This window comes from Macrobrachium rosenbergii, chromosome 5 (assembly GCF_040412425.1).
Source record: "Macrobrachium rosenbergii isolate ZJJX-2024 chromosome 5, ASM4041242v1, whole genome shotgun sequence".
Lineage (NCBI taxonomy): Eukaryota > Metazoa > Arthropoda > Malacostraca > Decapoda > Palaemonidae > Macrobrachium > Macrobrachium rosenbergii.
In genome coordinates this window covers 58,091,421-58,115,425 of record NC_089745.1, presented here as the reverse complement: position 1 = coordinate 58,115,425, position 24,005 = coordinate 58,091,421, and the positions used below count along the sequence as shown (strand labels likewise).

Genomic DNA, 24,005 nt, shown 5'->3' with positions numbered 1-24,005 from the left:
AAATTATAGTATGCACATGTAAACGTACACATTAGCAAACCAACGGTTTGTATATTTGTGTTAACATACGAGAGAAGGCAGTAAGAAAAATAAACTGCTCGAGAGAGAGAGAGACTGACTTCCATCTGTAATTATTCACAAAATTCATATTTCCTTTTAAATACACTGCAGGGTAAGTATTATACCGTGACGTCATCAAGATTAGTCTTAAGGAGCGTAAGAAAAAGGTTATTGTGTCTCATATCTGCAATGCAATACATAGACGATATAACAGAGAATAGTGGAATCATAAGACATCCAAACAAAGAAGGGAAGGCGGTGAAGCCAAGGAAAAGCCTTTTAAAGCTTGGAAGATCTTACGTTCATCGCGCAGCTTGTAATCGAATGAAGCTATAGCAGCCGATGTTCCTGGTTGTTTTTGTTTTTTGTTTTTTTTTCTTTGTTCCATCAAGCAAATGAAGACAACTTGTTTGAATAAACTTTTTGACAGAACGGTCATTTATGTGGTTGAGTCATTCCACGACGCACTGGGGACTATAATGTACTTTTCAAGACAAATATCACTGACCCGGAAAGAACAGTAATTATGTACCACCTCAAATACACCTGTTACCCTCCGAAGGAGTGGTTTCAGAGGATGTTGGCCTTCCGGTTTCAACAAGGCACGTACACTGCTTCAGTTTGAAGAAACAGGTGGGATATATCTCGTGTCTCACTGGGAAGCGAGGTTCATGACCACAATTACTTCGACCAAAATGCAAAGCTGTAGAACTACATAACTTATAAGCAAAGTGCAAGGGACAACACAAAAAGATATAAATCTATAAAATAAAAATTAAATAACTAATAAAACATAAGACGAGAAATAGAAAGAAAAGTAAATTTGAAGTGGTCGCGGGAAGAATTTAGAAAGCAAGACATAATTAAAACAGCCAAAAGTGAACAGGTTGACTGCTGTGTAAGACATAAATGCAGGGGTGTTATTAGTAAAGGTTTTTCTTTAATTCTGACAAAATCCATCTGATTTCGATCCAAACAATTTATTTTTTAATATGAATGTCAAAACGTCCTTATGCATAATTTTTATCGGCATTTTTATGATCCCTGTCTTCACGTACAAAGTTTCCATAAAAGCTTCCCTATTATGAAATACTGAATTGAATTGAATATAGAATTTAGGCCAAAGGCCAAGCACTGGGACCTATGAGGTATTCAACGCTGAAACAGGAATTGACAGTGAAAGATTTGAAAGGCGTAACAGGAGGAAAACCTCTCAGTTGCGCTATGAATCAATTGTTGGGAGACTGTTGAGGAGAGTAAGATGGAAGAAAGAGAACATGAAAGCAGGCACAATAAAAGGAACGAAAGGGGTTGCAGCTACTGGCCGAAGGCACGCTGCAAAGAACCTTAGGTAACGCCTACAGTGCACAGCACGAGGTGCACTGATGGCACTAACCCCCCTGCGGAGAATGAAAATATTCGCGAATAACTAGCAGATACAAGGCTATTGCGAATAATCTATGGCAGATTCTTGTCGACGAAATTAATTAATTGCCAGTTTCATATGGGTTCAAAAACAACAATTACAGATTATATCCACGACAAATAAATTAATTTCATAACTTTGCATGAATGAGTACACAAATTTAGCAATTAAACGAAAAAATGCCTGTACTTCTGAACATTTAATTTCATGCTTATCACACCAGCAATTACTGACTAATGTAAACTTTTTCTCATTCACTTCTCATTCTCATTCCTGATTGTTTTTAAGTAAGACAAATTTACTGGGAAATCATTATAATCAGAAAGCAGCTTTAACAGCATATTTCCCTACCCCATAGTTCCTCGTTGGACGAGTCGCTAGAGTTCTCGGCTAGCACTCTCCTAGGCCCGAGTTCGAGTCTCCGGCCGGCCAATGAAGAATTAGAGGAATTTATTGCTGGTGATAGAAATTCATTTCTCGGTATAATGTGGGTCGGATTCCACAATAAGCTGTAGGTCCCGTTGCTGGATAACCAATTGGTTCTCAGCCGCGTAAAATAAGTCTAATCCTTCTGACCAGGCCTAGGAGAGCTGTTAATCAGCCGTGGTCTGGTTAAACTAACGTATACTTAACTTTTTTTTTCTACCCCAAACAAAATATATAAAAAAAGATCCTTACAGCAAAAAATCCACGGCCTTAAACTGAACACGTCGTAACTTGAACATAACGCTAAGCTGAAGCGAGTCCAACGTCATCGGCAGCTGAGCAGGTTTTGCAACGGGCACCTGAATACGTCATCAGAGCGCCTACTCACATGCAGCATACAAAAGAGAGAGAGAGAGGGGGGGGGGGCGGTTAGAGATGATACACAAAGGAACCGACTGACGTAACTTGAATCCACAGGAAAAGGCTTCGAAATGTCAAGAGGCCCCGCCATTTCCGCAGAAGTTATAACGAATAAGAAGAGTTCCAATAAAGCGAGGGGGTGAAAATAAGACCTAAACATTTCCGCGGGGATGCCAGAAATACCAGATTAACTCAATGAAAAGTCCTTAATCTGTATCTCGTTAACGTTTTTTTATTAATAAGTTTAGTTTTAACATTTTCTTGTCTTGATTATTTAATACTTTATGTGTGCTTTGAGAGTTTTTTAATTCCTACTATAATTTTAATTTTAGGCTGAGGATATCAGCCCGAGCGATTGCAAGCCGGTGTGTACGTGCTATTTTATACTTTATTCGGTTCTTTACCTTTACTAATTTATATTCTCGAAGAAAGGACTTCTACTTTCCAGAACGCCAACCCATCTCAGATAAATACAAAGCAATATGAATATACTCAGCAAAGAACTTTGGACTTGCTTTACCTTCTAGTGCGTGCTTATGACGGCCGACCTTTCCCGCTGCCTGAATCTTCACTCAGCTCTCCCACGTGACCACAACGGCGTTAGCATTGCGTCATGAAAACGTCCTCTACGTTCTTGAAAACAGTCTTGCCTGGAAGAATGCGTCATCACTGCAATTTCCCGAGAATAAAAGTTATCTCTATCTGGATATTTATTTAAGTAAATAGTAAACAGACACACTATATAGGATTAAATATACACAAGTAATGTTTATTTCGTTGTCCAGTAAAAACACTATTTTTCCTTGATCAACAGTGTTGATCATGGAAAAATAATGAATTATTGCAATCGATAATATGCATTGATATCTTTTATGACACTTTATTAGGAAAACACTGGTTACAAATCTGAATTGCAATAGTCCTTAAGCTTATCAGATGCTTCAAGGCTCTGTGCAATTACAGCTAACAGTAATTCCACATAGTTTCTACCCTAAGGTAAAATTTACAGTTAATATTCAGTTGAGGAGATACTTTAAAAAAAAGCATCTCGTTTAAAGACATAGGGAAAAAAATCATCATAATGATGCAGCTGCTTAGAAGGGAGGGTTTTAAGTGAACTTTTGGGCTGTGGTACAGTATAACAATGCGGTGTTAATTGGCTGTCCAAAAGACTCCAAGCAATTCACGAATGGCGTCTCCTCGAGAATGAGGATTGGAATACAGAATTAAAACCACAGGCCAAGCGCTGGGACCTGCGAAGTCATTCAGCGCTGAAAGGGAAATTGACAGTAAGAAGGTTTGAAAGGTTTAACAGAAGGAAAACCTCGCAGCTGCACTTTGAAACAGTTGCTACAGAGGGTGGAAAGTCAGATGGAAGAACGAGAATATGAACGGAGGTACAGCAAAAGGAATGAAAAGGGTTGCAGCTAGCGGCCAAAGGAGCTCTGCAAAGAACCTTAAGTAGTGCCTTCAGTTCACCACGTGAGGTGCACTGACTGCCCTACCCACTAAGGGATCCTCGAGAATGAGGAAACTAAGCCACTGCCCAACAGAGGCCTACTTGCAGATCCTTAGTTTCGTTCAAGTATTTTCAAAAGTGGATACGATGCAATCTAGAATTCTCCAATGTCAGTGAGTCTTACAGGCGAGAAGATGCTAGCATTTCGTTCAATTATCAACGACACGAAATCTCAAATCCAATCAATTGCAAAACTAAAGAATGCTACAAAGGAATGGTTATAAACATGCTCAGTATGTCTGAGCTCTGAGAATTACGTCTTAATAAAAAACAATGCTTAATTGATTATTGGGAATCACCGCTATTTTGACACGGCTCGTTGGATATGATCATCAACTTCCGTTATCCAAACTACAGCGAAGCAGTTAACCATTTTCCTTCCTGGTCTTACAAATGTGTCATCCAAGCTTACGGAGCAAGTACAACCATTTCTCTGATGCACAGTGACTGGTGTTGGTAAATGTTTTCTGTACATATTACGTTACAGCACCTAACGTTACGAAGAATTTAAAAGTATTATTTATTACTGCAACAACATAACGTAAACACGAAGCGTGTGCGTGTTTATTTTACCTTTTACTAAATTCCCGTGAACTACGAATTCTTAAAAAAAGATAAACTGTATTAATTAAAATAGTACAGCGTCAATAAAGGTCAAAGTATATTACAATTGAATTAAATGTGGTAAATGATCGAAAAATACTGTCATTGATCTTTCTTACACTATGCACCGACATTACGAAACTACTTGCCCTCATCATCCCCATCGTTTTTCCACAAACTCGCCTATCTTCCATTGCCTTTATTTCAGTATAAGACTCCTATATGTAATCAAAGACAAAAATAGACATAAATGCGTTTTTAATTAAAACAAACATCAAAAATAGATACTTACTAAAAAATTTTGTGGATGTAAGAACTCAGGAATAGATGAACAGATGAACTAACGTGTGAGCTTCCACTGTATGATTAGCTTATGGTCAATGGTAGCCTTAACGGAGTATTTTTTTTCTTTTTGTGAAGAATTCTCCGTCCAACGCATGAGAAACTCCTCCACTTGTGCAGTTGGGCTCTGTCGTTTTTATATATTATAGTAGCATTAAAATCCGCTGATCATTATGTTGTCCCTGGATACGATCGATGGATTTATGAATTTGCGCCATGTGGACAGGCGCTGGGGCCGGGACGACCATTCACGCAAAGAAGACATGAAATTGAAGAAAAAAATTAAAAATATTAAAAACTCACTCATACACATACAATCTGATGCCTAAACATTATGCATATCGTTCACACTCAATCGGGTATAAAAAAAAAATAATTTATTTTCAAAAGTCCCTGAAGGGGTTTCACTTAAACCTCTTCACTCAAAATCCCGGCAAGAGATATAAGGTGAAGGTCATACTTTCTCCAGCTGCTCCTGAATCAGGAATTCCAGAATGTGCTCAGCCAACAGTAACCTGCCAGAACGAGCACATACCGGTGTATCACTACCCTCTACAATGCACAAATGAGTGAAGAGGATATGTCTCATCCTCAACCGGGTTTCGAGTAATTGCAGCCTTTCGGTTGCTGTCGTAACTTGTAGGTCATGAGCTAATTATTATTCCTAATGTCTCTATGTTTCTTATTATTGGCAAAGCGACGTGACAGCCACTTCTCTTACCACACCCTTAAAATAAATGACCTAACTGCCAGGGTGGGCGACACTTCAAAGCGCAACTCTGGTGTTTTTTAGTTTTTTGTTTTTTTTTTTATCGATATAGCCTTCCCCAAGGTCTAGACCTCGGCCTTTCCCATCTCCCTAGCACTGGTAGACAGACACGCCACTTCATACCTTTTAACATTATCAGTATTCGAAAATGCTTGAATTGAATTGAACATGAAATTTAGGCCAAAGGCCTAATTTCTATGTTCAATTCTAAATTCTATATTCACTGGGACCTATGAGGTCATTCAGCGCTGAAACGGAAATTGACAGTAAAAGGTTTGAAAGGTGTAACAGGAGGAAAACCTCTTAGTTGCACTGTGAATCAATTGTTAGGGGAGGGTGGAAAGCAAGATGGAAGAAAGAGCATATGAAAGGAGGCACAGTAAAAGGAACGAAAGGGGTTGCAGCTAGGGGCAGAGGGCATGCTGCAAAGAAGCTCAAGTAATGAGGTGCATGAGGATAGACCAGGAGGCATGAAGGGGGATGTCCTGTCGGTATATGTCCGCCGGCAGGGGGCAAACTTCCCAACTCTGTCGCGGAGCCTCTGCATTGTTAAGTTGTCCCGGTTCTCCGTGATGAGTTCCCCGGGACTACGAGGGACTCCCCGAAAACATTTTCTGCTGCAGACGGGTCGCCGTTGGCTCTGGGGATGGCCCTCAGCCAGAGGAGGACCCAGGGCAGCTGGTATTTCCAGTTGTCGGCGGTGCAATGAGCCATGAGGGACGCCTTTAGGGACCTGTGGAACCTCTCCACCATTCCATTGGCTGCAGGGTTGTAGGCGTTGGTGGTGTGGTGAGTGGTCCCCAGCAGGTGTGCCAGGGTGGTCCACAACTTGGAAGGAAGGTTGGGCCCCTGTCCGTACTTACGTGGCCTGGGACACCGAACCGGCTGATCCAGCTGGAGAGGAGGGCCTCTGCGTGTGCACTGGAGGTGGCTTCTTCCATGGGTGTCGCTTCGGGCCACCTGGTGGAGCAGTCGACGACTGTCAGAAGGTATCAGGTCCCTAATGGGAGAAGAGGACCCACTACGTCAACGTGGATGTGCCCGAAACGTCTCCCCGGCTGGGGAAAGTTGCCCGCCCCCAATTCGGCGTGCCGCCCTACTTTGCTGGCCTGGCACTGTATGCACTGCCTTGGCCTGGGTGTTGCGTCCTTCCGTATGCCGTGCCAGACGAACTTCGCCAGTAGCCTGCCCGTCGTCCTGCCAGAGGGCCCGGACAGTCCGTGGATGACGTCGAAGACCAGCCGACGACAGGAGGCGGACACCAGTGGGCGGGGATGGCCAGTGCTTACGTCGCTCAGCAGTGTTGGCTCCCAAGGGGCGAGGGGCACATCCTTCCACTTCAGCGACGTGATGGCAGTGCTGTAAGCCGTAATCTCTGGGTCGGCGGCTTGTTCCCGGGCGAGGTCCTCATAGTCGATCCCGAGCTGCACTGCATCGATTTCGATCCTCGAGAGGGCGTCGGCTACTGGGTTCTTCCTGCCGGGGAGGTACTTGATGGTGCAGGTGAACTCCACGATGGCCACTAGGTGCCGCTGCTGCCTGGAGGACCATACATCCCCATCTTTGTGAAGGCATGGACCAGCTGCTGGTGGTCCGTCCAAACTGTGAAGGGCGTACCCTCCAGGAGGAATTTGAAGTGGCGTACCACCTGGTACACTGCAAAGAGTTCCCTGTCGAAGGTGGTGTAGCAGGACTCAGTGGGGCTGAGCTTCCTGCTGAAGAAGGCATTGGGCTGAGGAGCTCCGTTGACAACCTGTTCCAGGACAGCCCCACAGGCGACGTTGCTGGCGTCCGTTGTTAGCTGGAGGGGGCAGCTGGGGTCCTGGTGGGCCAAAGCTGTTGCCTTGCCGAAGGTGGCCTTCATCAGGGAGAAGGCTCGTTGCTGGGGCCCCACACTGTGATCTTCGGAAGGCCCTTGAGGATCTCTGTCAGGGGGGCCATGGTGTGCGCAACAACGGGGATGAACCTCCTGTAGTAGTTGACCATCCCGAGGAATTCTTGTACGGCCTTGACGGAGGTAGGGGTGGGGAACCTGACGACAGCCTCGACTTTCGATGCAACTGGGTGGACGCCTCCCGGGGATATCTTGTGGCTCAGGAATTCAACCCTATCGACGCCGAAGGTGCACTTGTCGAACCTGATGACAAGGCCACTCTCCTGCAAGCACTGCAGGACCCTCTGGATGTGCCGAAGGCGTTCCTTGTGGGACCTGGAAAAAATTAGGATATCATTGACGTAGCAGACGCAGAAGTTCAGGTCCCCCAGGATGCTGTCCATCAGTCTCTGAAAGGTCGCCCCTGCGTTCCTCAGGCCGAAGGTGGAGAAGGCAAAGACATAGGACCCAAAGGGCGTGATGATGGCGGTTTTGGGGATGTCTTCTGGAGCTACTGGTACCTGGAAATATGATTTTAAGAGATCTAGTTTTGAAAATATTTTGGCCCTGTGGAAGGAGGCTGTCAGGTCTTGCATGTTTGGTGGAGGGTAGTGGTTGGGCTCTGTAGCGAGGTTGAGCGCCTGTAGTCACTGCAGGGTCTCCAGGAGCCGTCCGTTTTCTGCACCATGTGAAGGGGGGGCCATGGGCTGGGGGCCTTCTTGCATATGCTCATACACTCCATCTCGGCAAAGGCCTTCTTGGCCTTCTGAAGGCACTGTGGGGGAAGCCTCCGGAACTCTGCATGCGTCTGGGGGGCCCTTGTCTTGATGTGATGATGTATCCTGTGTTTGGCGGGGGTCCCGGGCACCTGACGAAGCTCGGGTTTGAATACCTCCGGAATTCCTTCAGGAGGGAGGCGCACTGGTGGGGAGCGACGGAACAGACTATGGGCACCCTGGGGCCCGGCGACAGGGGCAGGGACCGGCAGGACTCGGTGTCCAGCAGGCGCCTGCGGCCGATGTCGATTACCAGTCCGAAGTGGGCGAGTAAGTCCGCACCCAGGAGCGGAGTCCTAACATCTGCGACAATGAAGTTCCACTTGTATCTCTGGCCCAGGATGGAGACCGACAGGAGCCTGGTGCCGTAAGAGAGGATGGGGGACCCGTTGGCGGCCGTCAGGGAGGCAGCTAGGTCTGGCGGGCGCCTGCGGTCCTCTCTGGAAGGCGGGAACACTGACCGCATTGCCCCAGTGTCGATCAGCATCATCCTGCCAGAGATAGTGCCGAGGACGTAGGAGCCTACTGGTGCAGGGTTCCTGGGTGTTTTGGATGCTGCTGCCATGGCAGCCTGTGAGGGTGGCCGCCGCCTCCCCCGTTTTTTGGATGGGCGAAAAGGCAGGGGGCTTCGCAATTCCGGACCTCTTTACCAAACATCTGGTGGTAGTAGCAAAGCCCCGGCCTTTCCTTCTTCTGGTGGTCAGGTGGCCGCCTCCTGGCAACGACGTTGATGCACTGTGTGGTGGGGTCCTCCGGCTGAAGGCAGTTGATGGGCTGTGCAGGCATGGGTGCCCGCTTCGCCGCCCTCGTGGAGTCCGTCAGCTGCTGCGCTGTTCTTATCAGGTCCTCGACTGGCAGGGTGTAGGGCTCCGTGATCTGTCCATGGACTTCCTGGAGTAGCTGCCACAAGAGGATCTCCCTCGACGGGATAATCTCTTTGTGCCTGCCGCTGCTGTCCGTCTCGGGGAGGAGGAGGAGGTCCTGGAGAGCATGTCGCGTCTCCAAGAGGTTCGTGTCCTGCCGGGGGTTGATGGCGAGGTCGAGGGAGCAAGAGGCCCTCTCGGAGACCGGCAGGGAGCAGGTCTCGACGAGTGGCCTTTAATTCCTGGAAGGTGGCAGGGCTCGTGGTTGACATCACCCACGGGGCGACCTTCCTGTATACCTCTTCCGGTAGGGCGTTGATAGTGATGTCCGCCTTCAACACCTTGTTGGTCAGGCCTGCCACCCTGAATTGCCCCTCGACCCTGTAGAGCCAAGACGCCGGGTTCTGATGGGTGAACGGCGGAGCTTTATGCTCATTCTGCACTCTCCCTTGGAGTGTGAGGGAACATTCGCGTCAATACACGCTTGGGAGCGTGCCGTGTGGGTCCGCTAATGGCACCGGTGATTTGCCGACGAGGGTCAGTAACGCCCGAATGCTTTGTTAGAGCGCTGTAGTTGGTCCGTTAGGACGTGGGTTGGTTCATCAGGCCAAGACGAAGTTGCCGTTTGGGTCCGTTAATGGCTCCGGGAACCACTCCGGGGGTCACCACTGTGAGAGGTGCTAAAGAAAGAGCAGGAAGACAAGCACTGCTGGTTTATTGATGAAGCGACCCGCTTATAAAGCGGCGTGCGGATGTCGGCGTATACACAAACGCCAGTACAAAATTTATAAGTGACCCGAGGTCAAACTATTTCTCTACACAAAACAGGACAGGTATATATAGAAAACATGATGATTAACAATAGCTGGTTGGACACAAAAAATACTCTAACACACATACTATGTACAAGGGCAAATGAACAGGTAATAAATATACAAATCACAACAATGATAATAGTGTACGTGCGACCTCAGGTCAGCTGTGAAGGCACTGTAGAAAACGGGATGTTTATCATAGAGAACCAACCCATTGAGTGGGGACTTTACAGTACTTCTTGAAAGCAGGACCAAAATACAGGTTTACCCACTCAACAAAGAAGTCCCTGGTGACCCACGCCTTTGGGTTTGCCCTCCACATAACTTGCAGTTTTTCTTGAAGTATCTTAAAAGACTTAAAGGCTCTGGGGTTTTCAGTGATATGCGAGTAGCAGCTTAATCTTGCAGTCGCCACTCGCATTCGCACACAGCACAAGGGTTAGCCTATCTTTCATAGGTTTGTGGCCTGGCATACTCTTCTCCTCTGCCGTTATATGCATCCTACCTAGCATCTTTTTCTAGAAGAGCTCTTGTCTCGTCTCTATTGAAGACTTGATGAGGGTTGTATTCTTCAGCTTCTATCAGTTTGGCAAACCTTATGATAAAATCGTCACTGCCTCACCATGCCTGATGACGGAGTGAATGCCAGTCCTGTTTTAAAAATTATCAAACCATCCCCAAATGGCTTTGAATTACTCTTCCGAAGCCTCGTCCAGTGATGCTCCCGCCGTCTTCTGCACCAAATCCCCCATAAATGTTTCATACCTTCTCACAGATGATGCTCTGAGTCACAGTATCTTCTGCGAGCTGCTTCTCCGTCAACCACACCAACAAAAACTCCACCTCTGCATGGACAGAGGTCCGGAGCTTTGAAATATTCTTAACACCGCTGGCTAGCTGTCGCACCTTCTTTTATCGACTCCCGCTGCTCCAAAATCGTACATATTATAGTACTACAATTGTACTGGCTCGCCAAGTCGACAACACACACACCTCGGCCATGTTTTTCGATGATTTTGTGCTTTTTATCCAAGGACATCATCCTTTTCTTCTCAGCACTGATCTTGGCAATACTTTCTTAGGACCAATGGTTAAAACTATAGAATTTTTCCAAAATACCATAAACAAAGTGCGAAGACAAAGCAAGAGAGTTATGAAAGATGCCTGCATGCCAAGAGAACTACGTGACCTGATTGCACTCGCTGGGCTATCTAGTTCGTAACTCAAATCTTGGCTCACATCTCAAAGGAGAAAATCGACCATGTTACAGGTCGCATCTCGGAAAACACGTTAGTTGGTTTACTCGTAAGTCAAGGTATTACTATACCATTAGTGTCAGAGACACTGGGTTAAAAATAACCTGGTGCCGAAATGACTCGTGCTCACTCTTCTATTGAACATTGGTGAGACTATTTCACTATTTAAACCTTTTCAGCAGCAATTAACATCACTAATGGCATTACTTTCACTGCTTCTTGGACAAAGGATGAACTAAACTGAGCTGGTTGCGGTCTCATTTAAGGCAGTTAGCTCCCAGTCCCCTTGGGGCTGGTGTACAACCTATGGTACAATTCCACTGCTTTGTGGAAACAATTTAGTAAAAGGCTGTATGGCCACCTCTCGAAAGACGAGGCTCAACTACGAACCATTGACAAACTACTGGTACCATTCCTTAACTGTTCAGGTTTTTCTTAGTGGTTCTACCTCAAAGGAACATAACCCAAGGCACCTACCAATCTCCGTAGATCTTTCTTAGGCCTCAGTGTCTGCGTTTGATGGTGGTTATTTTGGATGAGGGGCCATTTGATAGTTTTAAGTTGTGCTTGCCCTTCAAGCAGTAATTATCAATGGGAGTCATTCATTCATACATTTAACTCCAAATATTTATGGAAGTTAACACTGCATGATCTTGGCATTTTAGCCAAATTCCTCAAGAAGTGATATTTGCATAACACAGAACTATATTTGCACCATCCTGGTTCAATAGCTTTACTAAATTTGAATTAGCCTTTTTAGTCTTTAAGGGTTATACCTCTAAAATTTTTTTGTTAGCTGCAAAATGCTCAAGCATTTTATTAATTCTTAACACAACTGGACCCACTTTCCTAGCAGCATTATGGTACAGAGGCCTAGGTTATGAGACTGGGATGAAATTCCATCACACCTTTTATTTGGCAATATTTACTTCCCGTCACTGTTTCCCGTAAACTAAAAGGAACCCATCTCGTGAAAATTCATTACTTCTTAAAAACATGTTTAAAAATCTCTCTTGTTTCAAATTCCATTTGGCAAAAAGATTTCCTCCCTGTTTTTCCTGCAGGGCACCCAATATTAACATTTTTAATCATGACAAGATGGCTACTTTTCTCCTACCTGACCATCACAGATTCAGAGCACAAACCTGGATAAAGAAACATCATACTGTACATTAAGAAATATTTATTCTTACTGGTGCCAAAGTTACACAATACAGTTTTGCTGGATGTAATTTTATGAACAATAACAAGATTTCTTTGATGCTTTCAACAAGTTCTACACAAAGGGAATATAAAATTAATGAAAATTACAGCTTGGTGAAATTACATGTAAAATCATACTCTTTATGTTGCTGCAGACCTACAGTACTTTATAAATGCATATAACAAGCAAATCTGGAAAAAATCTCACATCCTTAAAACTAAAGAAATATTTTATATACACATTTTCCTGCTGCTCCCTCTGAAGAAAATCCACCTTCGGAAAAAATCAGGAAATTAGGAAAAAACAGCACCTGAGAGAAAAGTGGAACAAATTAATTAAGTTGCGCCTCCTCCACAATCAAGGTCTTTAACTGCAACACCAGTCAGAAGTAACAGCCGATAAAGTTCACAAAAAAAAGCACCTAAAAATGAAAGAAGTTTCAGGTTACAAGAACTCACAAAATACGAGAAATCTGTAGTCCATATTTATCCTACACCACCGCCGAGTTGTGTACCTTCAACATACAAAAATTACATTTTTTCAAGTTTTTTTTTATTAAACAGCACTATTCTCCCACTTTTAATGTCTGAAAAAATCAAATACTCCAGCTTTAATATTTCCTTATTTAGTCAATACTCAAAGAAATATATTAAAATACTCCTTCAGTAGCAATGTCCATTTTTTACATATATTTCTTTATCAGCAATGGGTTTTTAATACTAAATCCTGAATACACTTACATGCCATTAAAGTATTACTGAAGTAGTATCATAATATCAATTTTCACAACTATTACTGAGGAAGTATCATAATATCAATTTTCAGGCCACACAAGGCTAAGTAGAAAAGCCAGCAACCTGGTCACCTCCATCTTCACCTAAGGAAACTTTTTAAAGACAAAGCATATTCCTGGAAATATGTCAAAAAATCTAAACTAAGGATTCACATAAAGCAAGAGTATGATTTTACATGCATTTCCCATACAAATTTCTAACTTGACTTCATGGTGCAGAAGTGGCGAAGCCTGTGGCAGAACTACACAGCAGACGAGGCGCAGAATCTTCTGCTCTCCTTAAACCTCGAAGCAACGGCAGCATGAACCACTAGTTATCACACCACTTGAAAATCCCTGACGGCTTCTTGTTGCATACTGTACTGTACTTCAAAGTCTCATTCACAATATGACTAAGTGGGAAGAGGGAGTAGGAAAAAGGGAAGGAGCCACATCTTTCTAAACTTAAATTGTGGTTGAGGCTAATACACCAATCTATAAATTATTTCCATCTTAAAACAATATCTGATTCACTGCTTACAACTAACTGCTTCAATTCATTACACAGGTACTCTTGAAAGGGATGTCTTGTAATAAGGACATTCCACAGGCCAGAAAGTTTATAAATCTTAATTCTTTAGAAAAACCAAAAGAGGGGCATATTCAATCATTTTACCTCCCGCAGTGCTACAAGTAAACCTACCAAAACAGAGGATTATTAGCTAATGGGCATAGAACAAAGTGCAGATAACTGAAGGAAAATATTTTCAAATGAAGCATTTGACAATTGGCCTTATGGTCCCAAGACTTAGCTTATTTTCAAAAGGATACACTAAACCTATAATTGGATTTAATGCCTTCAACAGTAAAGTTAAGACCTCTCTCAATTTGCATGGAGAGGCCAAATACACATACAGCATCTCCTTCATCAATACAAATACTAGCTTCAAGGTATCCTAAGTTAATTTTCTTTCCTTGTTACAAGGTTAAACAAAAAAAACCTTTGGGGTCTGCGAAGTAAATAAATCTATTGAAATAAATCCAGAAAGAAGTGATATATATCACTGATAAAGTTAACATTTTCACTTGACATTCAATGTACTTTCAACTTGCAAACCTTACGAAATTTGTGTTTTGTAATTTCAACAGAAGTTCAAAATGTTACATAATCTATCACCCACATAGGTGATTTTGACAGCAAGGGGATAAGTTAATAATTTCTGTATCCACCACGTCTTCCCCTGAATCCACCTCTGAAAGATCCTCCTCGATTGGATCCAAATCCTCTCCCACGGCTCCTGCTGCGGCCACGTGCACCACCACCTGCTGTGAAAAAAATTACAGTTAATGCCTTCCAACTCACCATTATACAGTCATCCAAACCCTAAAATTGCACAACAGAATGCTTTCATAAATTTCAACACCAAAGGAGACACTAATGCTAAAATAATGCACTCTTTTACAAGGACTTCTGAAAGTAATATCTGAAATGTATCATATAACCCTAACTTGCTCTGGTTAATATATAAGAGGATACGTGGGGTTGGGAGACTGATGAATGGTTACATCCATTGTGTTGCACTAAGGCTCACATATCACCAAAACCCACCTACTCTCATTAGGATATGGTGATTTTTTTACCAACTGTACCATAATGACAAGAGAGTGAGAGAGATAAGTTTATATTTTGAAGGAAGATTAATCACCTTCGCCTAATACACTTTCCTCTCCTTAGCCTGCCATATACCACTTTAGACAACCGACTTGGAAGGTACTTAATTCACTTCTTAGGGCAAGAAAGGAACAGTATTTTCCAACAAAAAGACCACATTCCTTGATTCTTGCTACAGATAGTTTGTTATAAATCATTTATCCATCCTCCCTGCTAGATTCTCCTAGCAATGCAACCTAAACCCTCTTGTTAATATGGCACCACATAATCAAGATAGAGAGATTTTCCTCACAATCACCCAATTCAATATAATATCAAGGAGAAATATTCAACATAACACAAAAGTCCCCCACTGACAAATAGACCATGTGCAAGACCATCTCCAGTAATGACAAATTAAAAACACTATGTTTTAACCTTCACTGGTATAATGACAGCAACTTGAAAAGAACTGTATAGATAAAAACAGTGCTTCACTGTGAGGAAATAGGCCTAGAAAAAAGATTAACATTACAGTGTTGACAAGCACCAGGCGAAACATTTTTTGTCATAGAAAGATGAACTACTACACTGGCATGGATTAAAGATTAGAATTCACTCTTTTGTATACTCTTCCTTAAGAGTAACCACATTAACGAACAAAAAATGTCAACCAATCCCAAGATATCGCAAAATCAATCCAACACCATAGGGATAGCTGGACTTGTAAGTGTATACTGTAGTGTGGACCTTGTTGTCATTTATGTCCAACTGCACACTACTCAAGACCTACATAAGAACATTACCCGTCTTGGGAAAGTTGGTGAATAATGAGTTGCCTACCATGCATACTCAAGACTTTTTCAGGAATACTGCTTTGGCCCTGGCAGATATGCTGCAAGATAAATGCAGACTACTACAGGTTCTTTACATGACACACAATCTTATATTAAGGCTTTGTTCAAAAATACTTTTCATCTGTTTCCTTTGGTATCTTGCTGTTTAACTATCCAACTTCTTATATTTTTTTTACCTTGCTTAGACCCCAACCATAAACAATGGCAAGTAGAATAACAAATCCCACTGGGTTTGCAACTATGAATATATGACAGTGCAGTTCTCAAAACATTCTGGACTTTTAATTACGTTTTCTTAAAAAGTCCTTGGACAAGAGTGCAGTATTTTTCAACCATTCTAAATGCTCTTACCCCCTTCCTAGCATCCAGTCTAAATCTTACAATATTTTAAGTTTCTTTCTTAATAGCATTTCACAAAACATAAAAAAAAGCAAGTTTATCAACTATATTTCACAAAATACAGAACATAAGGAATGGACATTTTTCAAGAATATTTGCAGTAAAGAGCAAACACTTAAAGTTTAAATTGAAGACTACTCCACATAAATACCAGATAACCCAAGTGAATTACTGTACTGCCAAATAATTTTTGATAACATATGAATCACTGGTACTTGTAGCTGCTGCAAACAAAACACCAACTACTCCGATCCAGACATATACGAAAAGCTATGTCATCCTGCGAAAGCAAAGTAGGGTATTCTGATTAAAAAAAAAAATTATGAGGTTAAAACTAAACACTATGCATATAATCATACTTGTACTGTAACTATTAAAAACTATTTTCAACACAAATAAGCTTGAGTTTTTACTTTTATGCAGAAATAAAATAAATCTGAAATTACTAGAAATTGCAAATTAAGGTCATTTACATTTTCCACAGATATACAAACCACAAGTCATTTATACGAACACCTCTGGCAGTCATGGAAACTTGGTAACAAGGTTGTTCACTGTGTGTGGAGGGGGAGGGAGGTGTGGGGGGGGGGGAGGACACGACAATCTTGGAATCTTCATCTTTTCCTTCTCCAAAAGATCCTGGAAACAATGCAGAATCTGCCATTGTGCTTGGCAAGTCCACCAACACAGTAGCCTGGAAGAAACCTATGGCAACCAACTGCATGGCCAATACTTTGGAGGAGTACAAGATCCCATCTGCAAAAGCCATTCCAACCGCATCAGCCTGAAGACTGATGAGTCAAACAGTAAAGGGCAAGTCAGGGCTGCCTCTGGTCATAATGCTTCCACAGCAGTTCCAATGACTGAGTGGAGAATCAATGAATTCTCCAAAGTGGGGACCAGGGCAAACATGGAATGTGTGGGCTATGGGGTTAACCTCAAGGTGCTCTCCCTGGACTACACCCTGGTTACGGTTGCTTCCCTAAACTGTTGCACACAAATGAGCTCAAATATCTCACAAAATTCCCTACTGCACGAGTTCCACATATAGGGGACCAGCATGTCTGGTAGAAGAATCACCTGGCAGGGTGAACTGGGCCCCTGCAAAAGAAGGTATCAGTAATCAGACCTTGCCCAAGCTCAAGGAATAGGGACAAGCACCTGGAACAGGCCCAAGGTAGAGAATCAATCAGAAGACAAGAAGTAGCAGCCAAATTGGCCCATCACCCAAAAAGTGAGCAGGAGCACAACTGGTCCCTTGCAGATCCACACTGAGCAGTGTATGGTCCAGGAAAGCACTGGGCTGCACATGCTCCAACCTTGTCAAGCCAGTGTTATGTACAGTAGTCATAAATGCAATGGTCTAGGGATCGATCACAACAATGTCTTGGGATGGGCCTTGGTTATCTTGAGGGGCTACTATGGCCAACAGTCCACAAAAATGCAAGCTCCTTATGTGCTTTCGTAGAAAAGCAAAAAAAAAGGTAGAGGCAAGATGTTGGTCCTGAAAATTTTCCTAGCCTAACCCGTCCAAAAACACTTCAATTATGCGATCCACCCACCTGTTCACATTCTTCTTTTATTATACAATCCAGCTTACAACTACAAAAGCCACAAAACAGACTTAAAAACCAAAATTATCAACCTATCCATAAGAGAGCTCTCTCTACCGCACTACACTATTCAACACTCCCGCCTTCATTTTACATTTTTGTTCCCTCCCACTATTTTTGTCCTATGATGTCACAACAAGAACAGATACTTTTTAAACAAAGAATGCTTTGCTATAAAAACATTTTATAAAATTAAACATGTGCTTTTTATACATTTTGTAATGCCCATACCATTTCACTAATGCAGAAAATAAAAATAAAATAATGATGATTAACTTATAAAACTAACATATAATCAGGTCCTCCTCTCCCAAGAGGCATACACTGATGAATGGAAGCAACCAGGGTGTGCACTGGGGTCGCTGCACGGGAAAGACCATGGAACAAAGGTTGGTCACAATGTTAACCAAACCACCTGCACTGATGGGTGCTGGGAATGCCATCATTCGCCGCATGGGAACAATGGCCATCAGAAGACATCTTGGCCTTCAGGACACTCTTCCTACACCTGTCTGTCCAAAGAGGAGGAAAGCGACACACAGGTTTCTTGTCCTCTTTCATGTCTGCCAAGGCCATTGTCAAGAAAGACATCCCAGAAAGGACAGGAACAGGAACAAGTGGGATAGCAAGAACATCACATTTATCTAAGACAATGTTGAGTCATCAGAGATGCCCAGGGAAGGCCCTAGCACCTTCAATGGCTCCTGGGGTTGTCTCAGTGTAGAACCAGCAGAGGCAGGGAGACAGGATCTCTTGCCACCACACCCACACAGGCTGAACAGCAGTCACTCTAGTCCACAGAAACCCACCATAGACCAAGCAACAGTCATTACGGATAAAGACACTGGTCCAGTGGATGTAATACATCTCAGGATAGGTACAGTACTGGGAAAACAAGAGTGCCATAAGACATGAAGGGAACCTTCACTTTTTCCCTCCTTGAGCTGTATTTCTCCCCTGGGCAGGTAACCAAAACAAGACATTTAAGAGAGGATGAACACAATGAGGGGCAATGGCACACACACTCAATCACATTAGATTGTATACCTAGCTTCAACAACTAGACCGGCTATCGGTGAAGATATTCCTTACAAAAGATTTTTTTATACTTTCATTACATCAATTTCACATTACAATTAGCTCAAAAGTATGGGTGCCAAACACATTTTTACACATGGTTTTCTTTCAGCATTTAAAATTATTCACCACCATTCACTTACACAGTTTCCCAGCTACTTATGCCAGCGAAATTAGAAATATCCCCAAGCTATGATCATAAAACTAAGGGAATAGAACACCCTGCAATGCAACACAATGCCCAACACAAAATTTATCACTACTCTGAGTCCTAATAATCAACTATACTATCCAGCATGCTTGTACTCACCATTTGAAGAACTACTGGCATGAAGAAATGGCTTTTATATCATTTATATAAATGATGCAGTCATGATAGGAGGAGGAACAGCTAATGAAAAAACTTATTTGAAGGAGCTGAAACAGCAAGATACTACAAAGCCCATTTCTTTCACTTCTTGTAACTGAGTGGATTTTCATTGTCTTATGGATAAAGTGTATGTAGAATACAGACAAAATACTTCCTACTTCCTTATGTACCAGAGCTCAGTATGACCAATACTATTTTGTGGCACAACCATATCCCAGTAATCCACTTCTACAAGTTAATACTAATAGAAAGTTTAACAAGGTATCAGACTAGTCGATCCAGTATTGAAAGGCACCTCACTATGTTTCATGAAAAACCATATTTTACAAAGAAAAACCACAGACAGAAAGTTCACTAACAATCTTCCAAAGAGATTTAAAAAGGGAAAAACAGACAAGTAGAGTAGTAAAAGCAGATTCAGACACTACTGGGGCTTCAAGAGTGCCGATTAGCAAGATTTCAGTCAAGATGTATCCAACAAAAATTTATAAAATTTCTTCTAGATGAATGAAGAAGAAATGACCTTTTTACCACTCTTGAACAAACTACATAAAAACCTACCAGCAACACACAAGCCAATTACATTTACAGTAAGCAGAGATGCTTACCAAACTCAAGAACATGAACAGAACTGCACAACTAGTAGTACAGAAAATATTGTTAAAAAATTTAGTTAGCAATTTAACAACCACCACCCTAAGTTTTTTTTTTTTTTTGGTCACACAACCTCCCATTCTCCCAAATTGTGCATTGCTATTTTCCAGAACATGAATGTCTGGAAAATACTTTGCAAAAATTGTTTCCAAATATATAAAAATACAAATATGTATACTGTATGACAAAAAAAAAAAAAAAAAAAAAAGTTTGCACGTTACGCAGGTAGCATAGGACACGCATTTAATGCAGCCTCTGTTGGTGCTAAGGCGTGCATTTCTCAAGTTTTATTCCTGTTTTCCCTTCCAGTGGAGAGATGTTACGGCCAATCTTGGTACAATATTTTAAAAGCCTAATTTAATATAAACTTTGATGTGGGTTGAGTTATTGTAAATAGTAAATAAATGGAAAAAATGATAGAAAACAATGAGTGAGTGTGGCAGAGTGCCAGTACATCAACAGATCAAGTGCAACCAAACGTATCAGTGAGGTGGCGTGGAAAATTCAAGAGCATGATGATTTAATGAAGGAACCGATTACAGGTACGCAATTTAGTGAAGATCTATCTTCGTTCTTTGAAGAGAGAGAGTGAGAGAGAGATACATGTACTGGTGAAAGCATCCTGAGAAAAAATGATGTTCCTATGAAATTCATGCATATAATAACCCACATGATAAATCTTTGTTCGAAAATATATTACTCACACATAAGCCTCCAAAATTTTTTATTTAAACCTAACATTTCAAAAGCAATCAAGATTCAACAGGATTTCATGCTCTTCCTTAGATACAATGCAGTATCCCTTACAGAAATTAATCCACAGGATTAGAAAAATCTGAATAATGCATTCAGTAACTGCTGAATTCTGGCAACACTCAACTGAATTCCAAACCTAACAAGTACCCCACTATACTATCTTCAGATGTAAAAAAAAAAAAAAAAAAATCAACCAACCACAAGAGCTAGACATGCTACTATATTCACTGTGCACAAAACTATGAATCCCTTACCTCAACGACTTACATAACAGCAAACAACTTACATTCCCAACCAACAGGAAACATGGAACTAACAAAACTGTGTGAATCCTAAGCTCTAAGGGATAATTATCATGCCTTCAGCACTTTTCAATTACCTATACAAAAAGCGATGGGAAAATTTTGACTGAATGAAATGGCATCCTTACACAAAACTATTCCAAACCAGAACTAATTTTTCTCCTCCCCTAATTAAGATCCATTAAAGCACCAACTCACCAAACAGTTGACTGGATTCCTGACCACTCATCATACTTTCATATATCTTAGCATTCCAAGTACTATGCCAGTGATTTTGTTGAATCACTCAAAATTAGCAATACAAAAAGTATACAGCAATGCCATAATAAATCAAGTACAAACTTTTGTAAGACACCAAATACCAGAAATATTTATTGCAAATTAAAGATATCTGGATTTTCCAGATATACAAACCTCTAGTCTTTTACATGGATATATCTTTAGCAAAAGTTGGTCAAGTTGTTCAAAGCTTGGGAAGATAGTCAAGTACCAGCTGGTGTGTGTAAGGTACAAACCACCAGTACACAGCATCCACTTTTCTTATGGCAAAAAAGAAAATGTTTGGTTCAGGTAGGGTTAGGATAAACTTTACATTCGCAGATTTAAGAAAAATGCACATTATCGTGAACTTGTGATTTGTTCCTACAAGCGGTATTGTCTAATTAAGATGGCTGCAGTTGTTCTTCCACCCAGAATGTTTGCTTCCAGATCACATGATAGCAGGGAATGGATTAAAAGTAACCACCTGTACAGCCAGGGGTGTAAGATGTAATGGCTGACAGGGCCTTGTCCCATAGTATGGCTTGACAGTAACCTAACACCAGGAAAACAAAAAACAACTTCTGGATTAAATGTAGCATGAAAGACCAGCAGATAAGGTAGCATCAATTCCCAGAGACTCGCTCTAAACCTTCCACTCATTTCTGCAAGTCAGACCAAACTCTTGACACCCCTGCACCTTAAAAGTTCAGCATGAATACCATTGCTTACTGGCACAATATAATGAAGAAAATTACCAGTCACCTTTCTACAGGTGCCAGTATAATGAAGAAAAGTACCAGTCACCTTTCTACAATCTGACTTTTCTGCACTGCCAACCTTATGCATGATGCTGTTCCATCCTACCCGAGATCAGGCAATTACACAACTAAGGAGTATGAATGTATCAAAAGATCTAATGGGCAAAGTTGCTCAAGTATTCAAGAGTACAGGTGTTTTTATACCCACACACCTGCCCTCAGTACTGGCAACATAAATAATTCCTCCCGAACTTTAGGTATGAACAATAAATGACTTCAAGAGCCCTCACTCAGGTATGGAGCAGTCATCCTTACCATACAACTTATACTTCACTTAATGACCTCTACACCAATATGAGGTGGTTTTCTTAGATACTGCCTTTTAGATTCTGCCAGTACTAACAGGCATTCATCAATATTCAGGCCCAAAATACTGAGTCCTTTGCAGCTAGTAAACACTGCAACAAATCATCATCACCACCACCAACAAGGTCTTTAAGGATGGGGATTGAATAGCTCCAACCTCTAATCATGGGCTGGTTCTGAGTTTTCCTGAGTGAGACACTAAATACTCTAGTAAATGAGCAGATCTGCAAACAAATACTGATGGCCCCGAATATATCTGTTGCTTGTTGATGTATGTTGATGTATGCCATCAAGATCATGTTGTCACTCAAACACAACTAAGTGACCATCAACTAATCCTGAAATTTTTGCAAAGCCAGCAGTGCCTCATCAACTTCAAGGATCAAGTCCTCATTTCCACGACAACAAGCTACAGTATACATGAGAGAGAGAGAGAGAGAGAATTTTCAGCAGCAGCTGACGAGTGCTGTTTCATACACTGAAGCAAAAGCAGGTGGATCTGACTATGAAGTAGGTTTCCCTAAAGAAAGGGGTGATAATGATTGATCAAAAACCAAGCTGGCTGTCCCTGTCAGGTAAGAAACTGGGCTGACACCTCCCTGAAACCCTCTGAACCAATAATCTGTGGGACAGATTCTTGCCACTTTCCTAGCAATCAGGGCTTCATGACCCCAAATTGCAACTTGCAACTTAAGGCAAATGCTGCTCCTGTACCAATTGCACCTGGGAGGATGAAAGGATCAATGTCGTCAAGATACGGCAATAAAAAAGATCATGAGCAACTGCGCCTACTTGTGAATATCGTGAGCCAGTCAACAAACTGGAACACAAAACTTAAAACTGATATACTGGATGGGTATCTGGAAACACAGCCTTCAGTTACAAGTTGGCTTGTAGCCAACTTGTAACAAGCAGTTTCCATCCTGAAGTCTGACAAACTCACTCCAAGGTGATGTTAAGATTATTCTCCAGTTACCTGATAGGCTTTCCCATCAGGAAGACAGCTGTAGAAGCTTGTACAGCAGCTATAAATAAATTCCAGTGCATCTTTCTCCACAATTATTCATATCTCTGAACACTGCTAAATATTTGGACAATCTTGGAGAACAGGTCACTACCAGGATCAGCCTGTGAGGGAGGGGAAGGCACCAGTCACTGGAGAGTAGTCTGTAGCTGTCCAATAAGAGACAGACTTCCAAGAGCTCTGGGCCCCAATGCTCCCACATTGCCTAATGGCAAGACTGCACCCCCTAATTTGTGGCAACAGAAGAGGATCACTAGCTGAACATTCTCCTCCCTTATAGCCCATGGTCTGGGCAAGACCGAAAGGGCTCGGGTGACTCAGGCCCTTCCCTGAGGAACAATATTGGGTAATGATCAGGCTCTGGTAGAGGTCTGGCCCTTTCCTAGGCCCAAGGTTGCAGGCAGATCCACACTAGAAGGCTTGGCTGCAACCTCCAAACATCCTGAAACTTGAGGGATAACAGCACCTAAGCATCGATTTGGTTTTAATATTGTAGCCTCAACGTTTCTCTTAAAGACGATGTAATCAGGGCTGACACATTTTTAAAGTGAGTGACAAACTGTTGCAATCTATTAGAAGTAGCTGCAAGCAACTGCACCTCTTTAAGATGAGGTTTACAGATTAAAGCAAGAGGAAGGTTAATGGCCTGCCTTCCCAAACCAACATTCAAAACTTTAGGTTGTGCCTCAAAGGACACACCAAAGTCAACTCTGCCACCAAACCGAGCCAAAACTCTAAAGATGAAGCCCAAAACAATACCATGATGATTGACACTGCAGCTCCTGCTTGGACA

At 42.2% G+C, this 24,005-nt stretch overlaps 2 protein-coding genes across 4 annotated transcripts in view; both read right to left on the bottom strand.

Moving 5' to 3' along the window:
• Positions 1-7,428: 7,428 nt before the first annotated feature.
• Positions 7,429-8,779, bottom strand: LOC136838939 (uncharacterized). The gene is made up of 2 exons (XM_067104634.1): positions 8,174-8,779; positions 7,429-7,764 (listed from the first exon to the last, which is right to left on the bottom strand). The coding sequence occupies exons 1-2, from the start codon at positions 8,777-8,779 to the stop codon at positions 7,429-7,431; spliced, it is 942 nt and encodes a 313-aa protein (XP_066960735.1).
• Positions 8,780-12,314: 3,535 nt separating this feature from the next.
• cass (cassowary) overlaps positions 12,315-24,005 on the bottom strand; it is a 42,233-nt gene continuing 30,542 nt past the window's right edge. For 2 of the 3 annotated variants that reach the window (XM_067104465.1, XM_067104467.1), the window contains exon 10: positions 12,315-14,450. In XM_067104465.1, the coding sequence (XP_066960566.1) occupies positions 14,335-14,450 (116 nt within the window). In that variant the 3' untranslated portion in view covers positions 12,315-14,334. The remainder of the gene's footprint in view (positions 14,451-24,005) is intronic. The other variant, XM_067104468.1, reaches the window with a different exon arrangement.

Excerpts from the sequence above, each read along its gene's own strand:
- LOC136838939 (XM_067104634.1), bottom strand. The coding sequence starts at position 8,779 with ATGGCAGCAGCATCCAAAACACCCAGGAACCCTGCACCAGTAGGCTCC. Across the intron at positions 7,765-8,173 it reads GGCCTTTGCCGAGATGGAGT|GAACGCCTTCGGCACATCCA; the intron begins GTATGAGCATAT and ends AGGTCCCACAAG.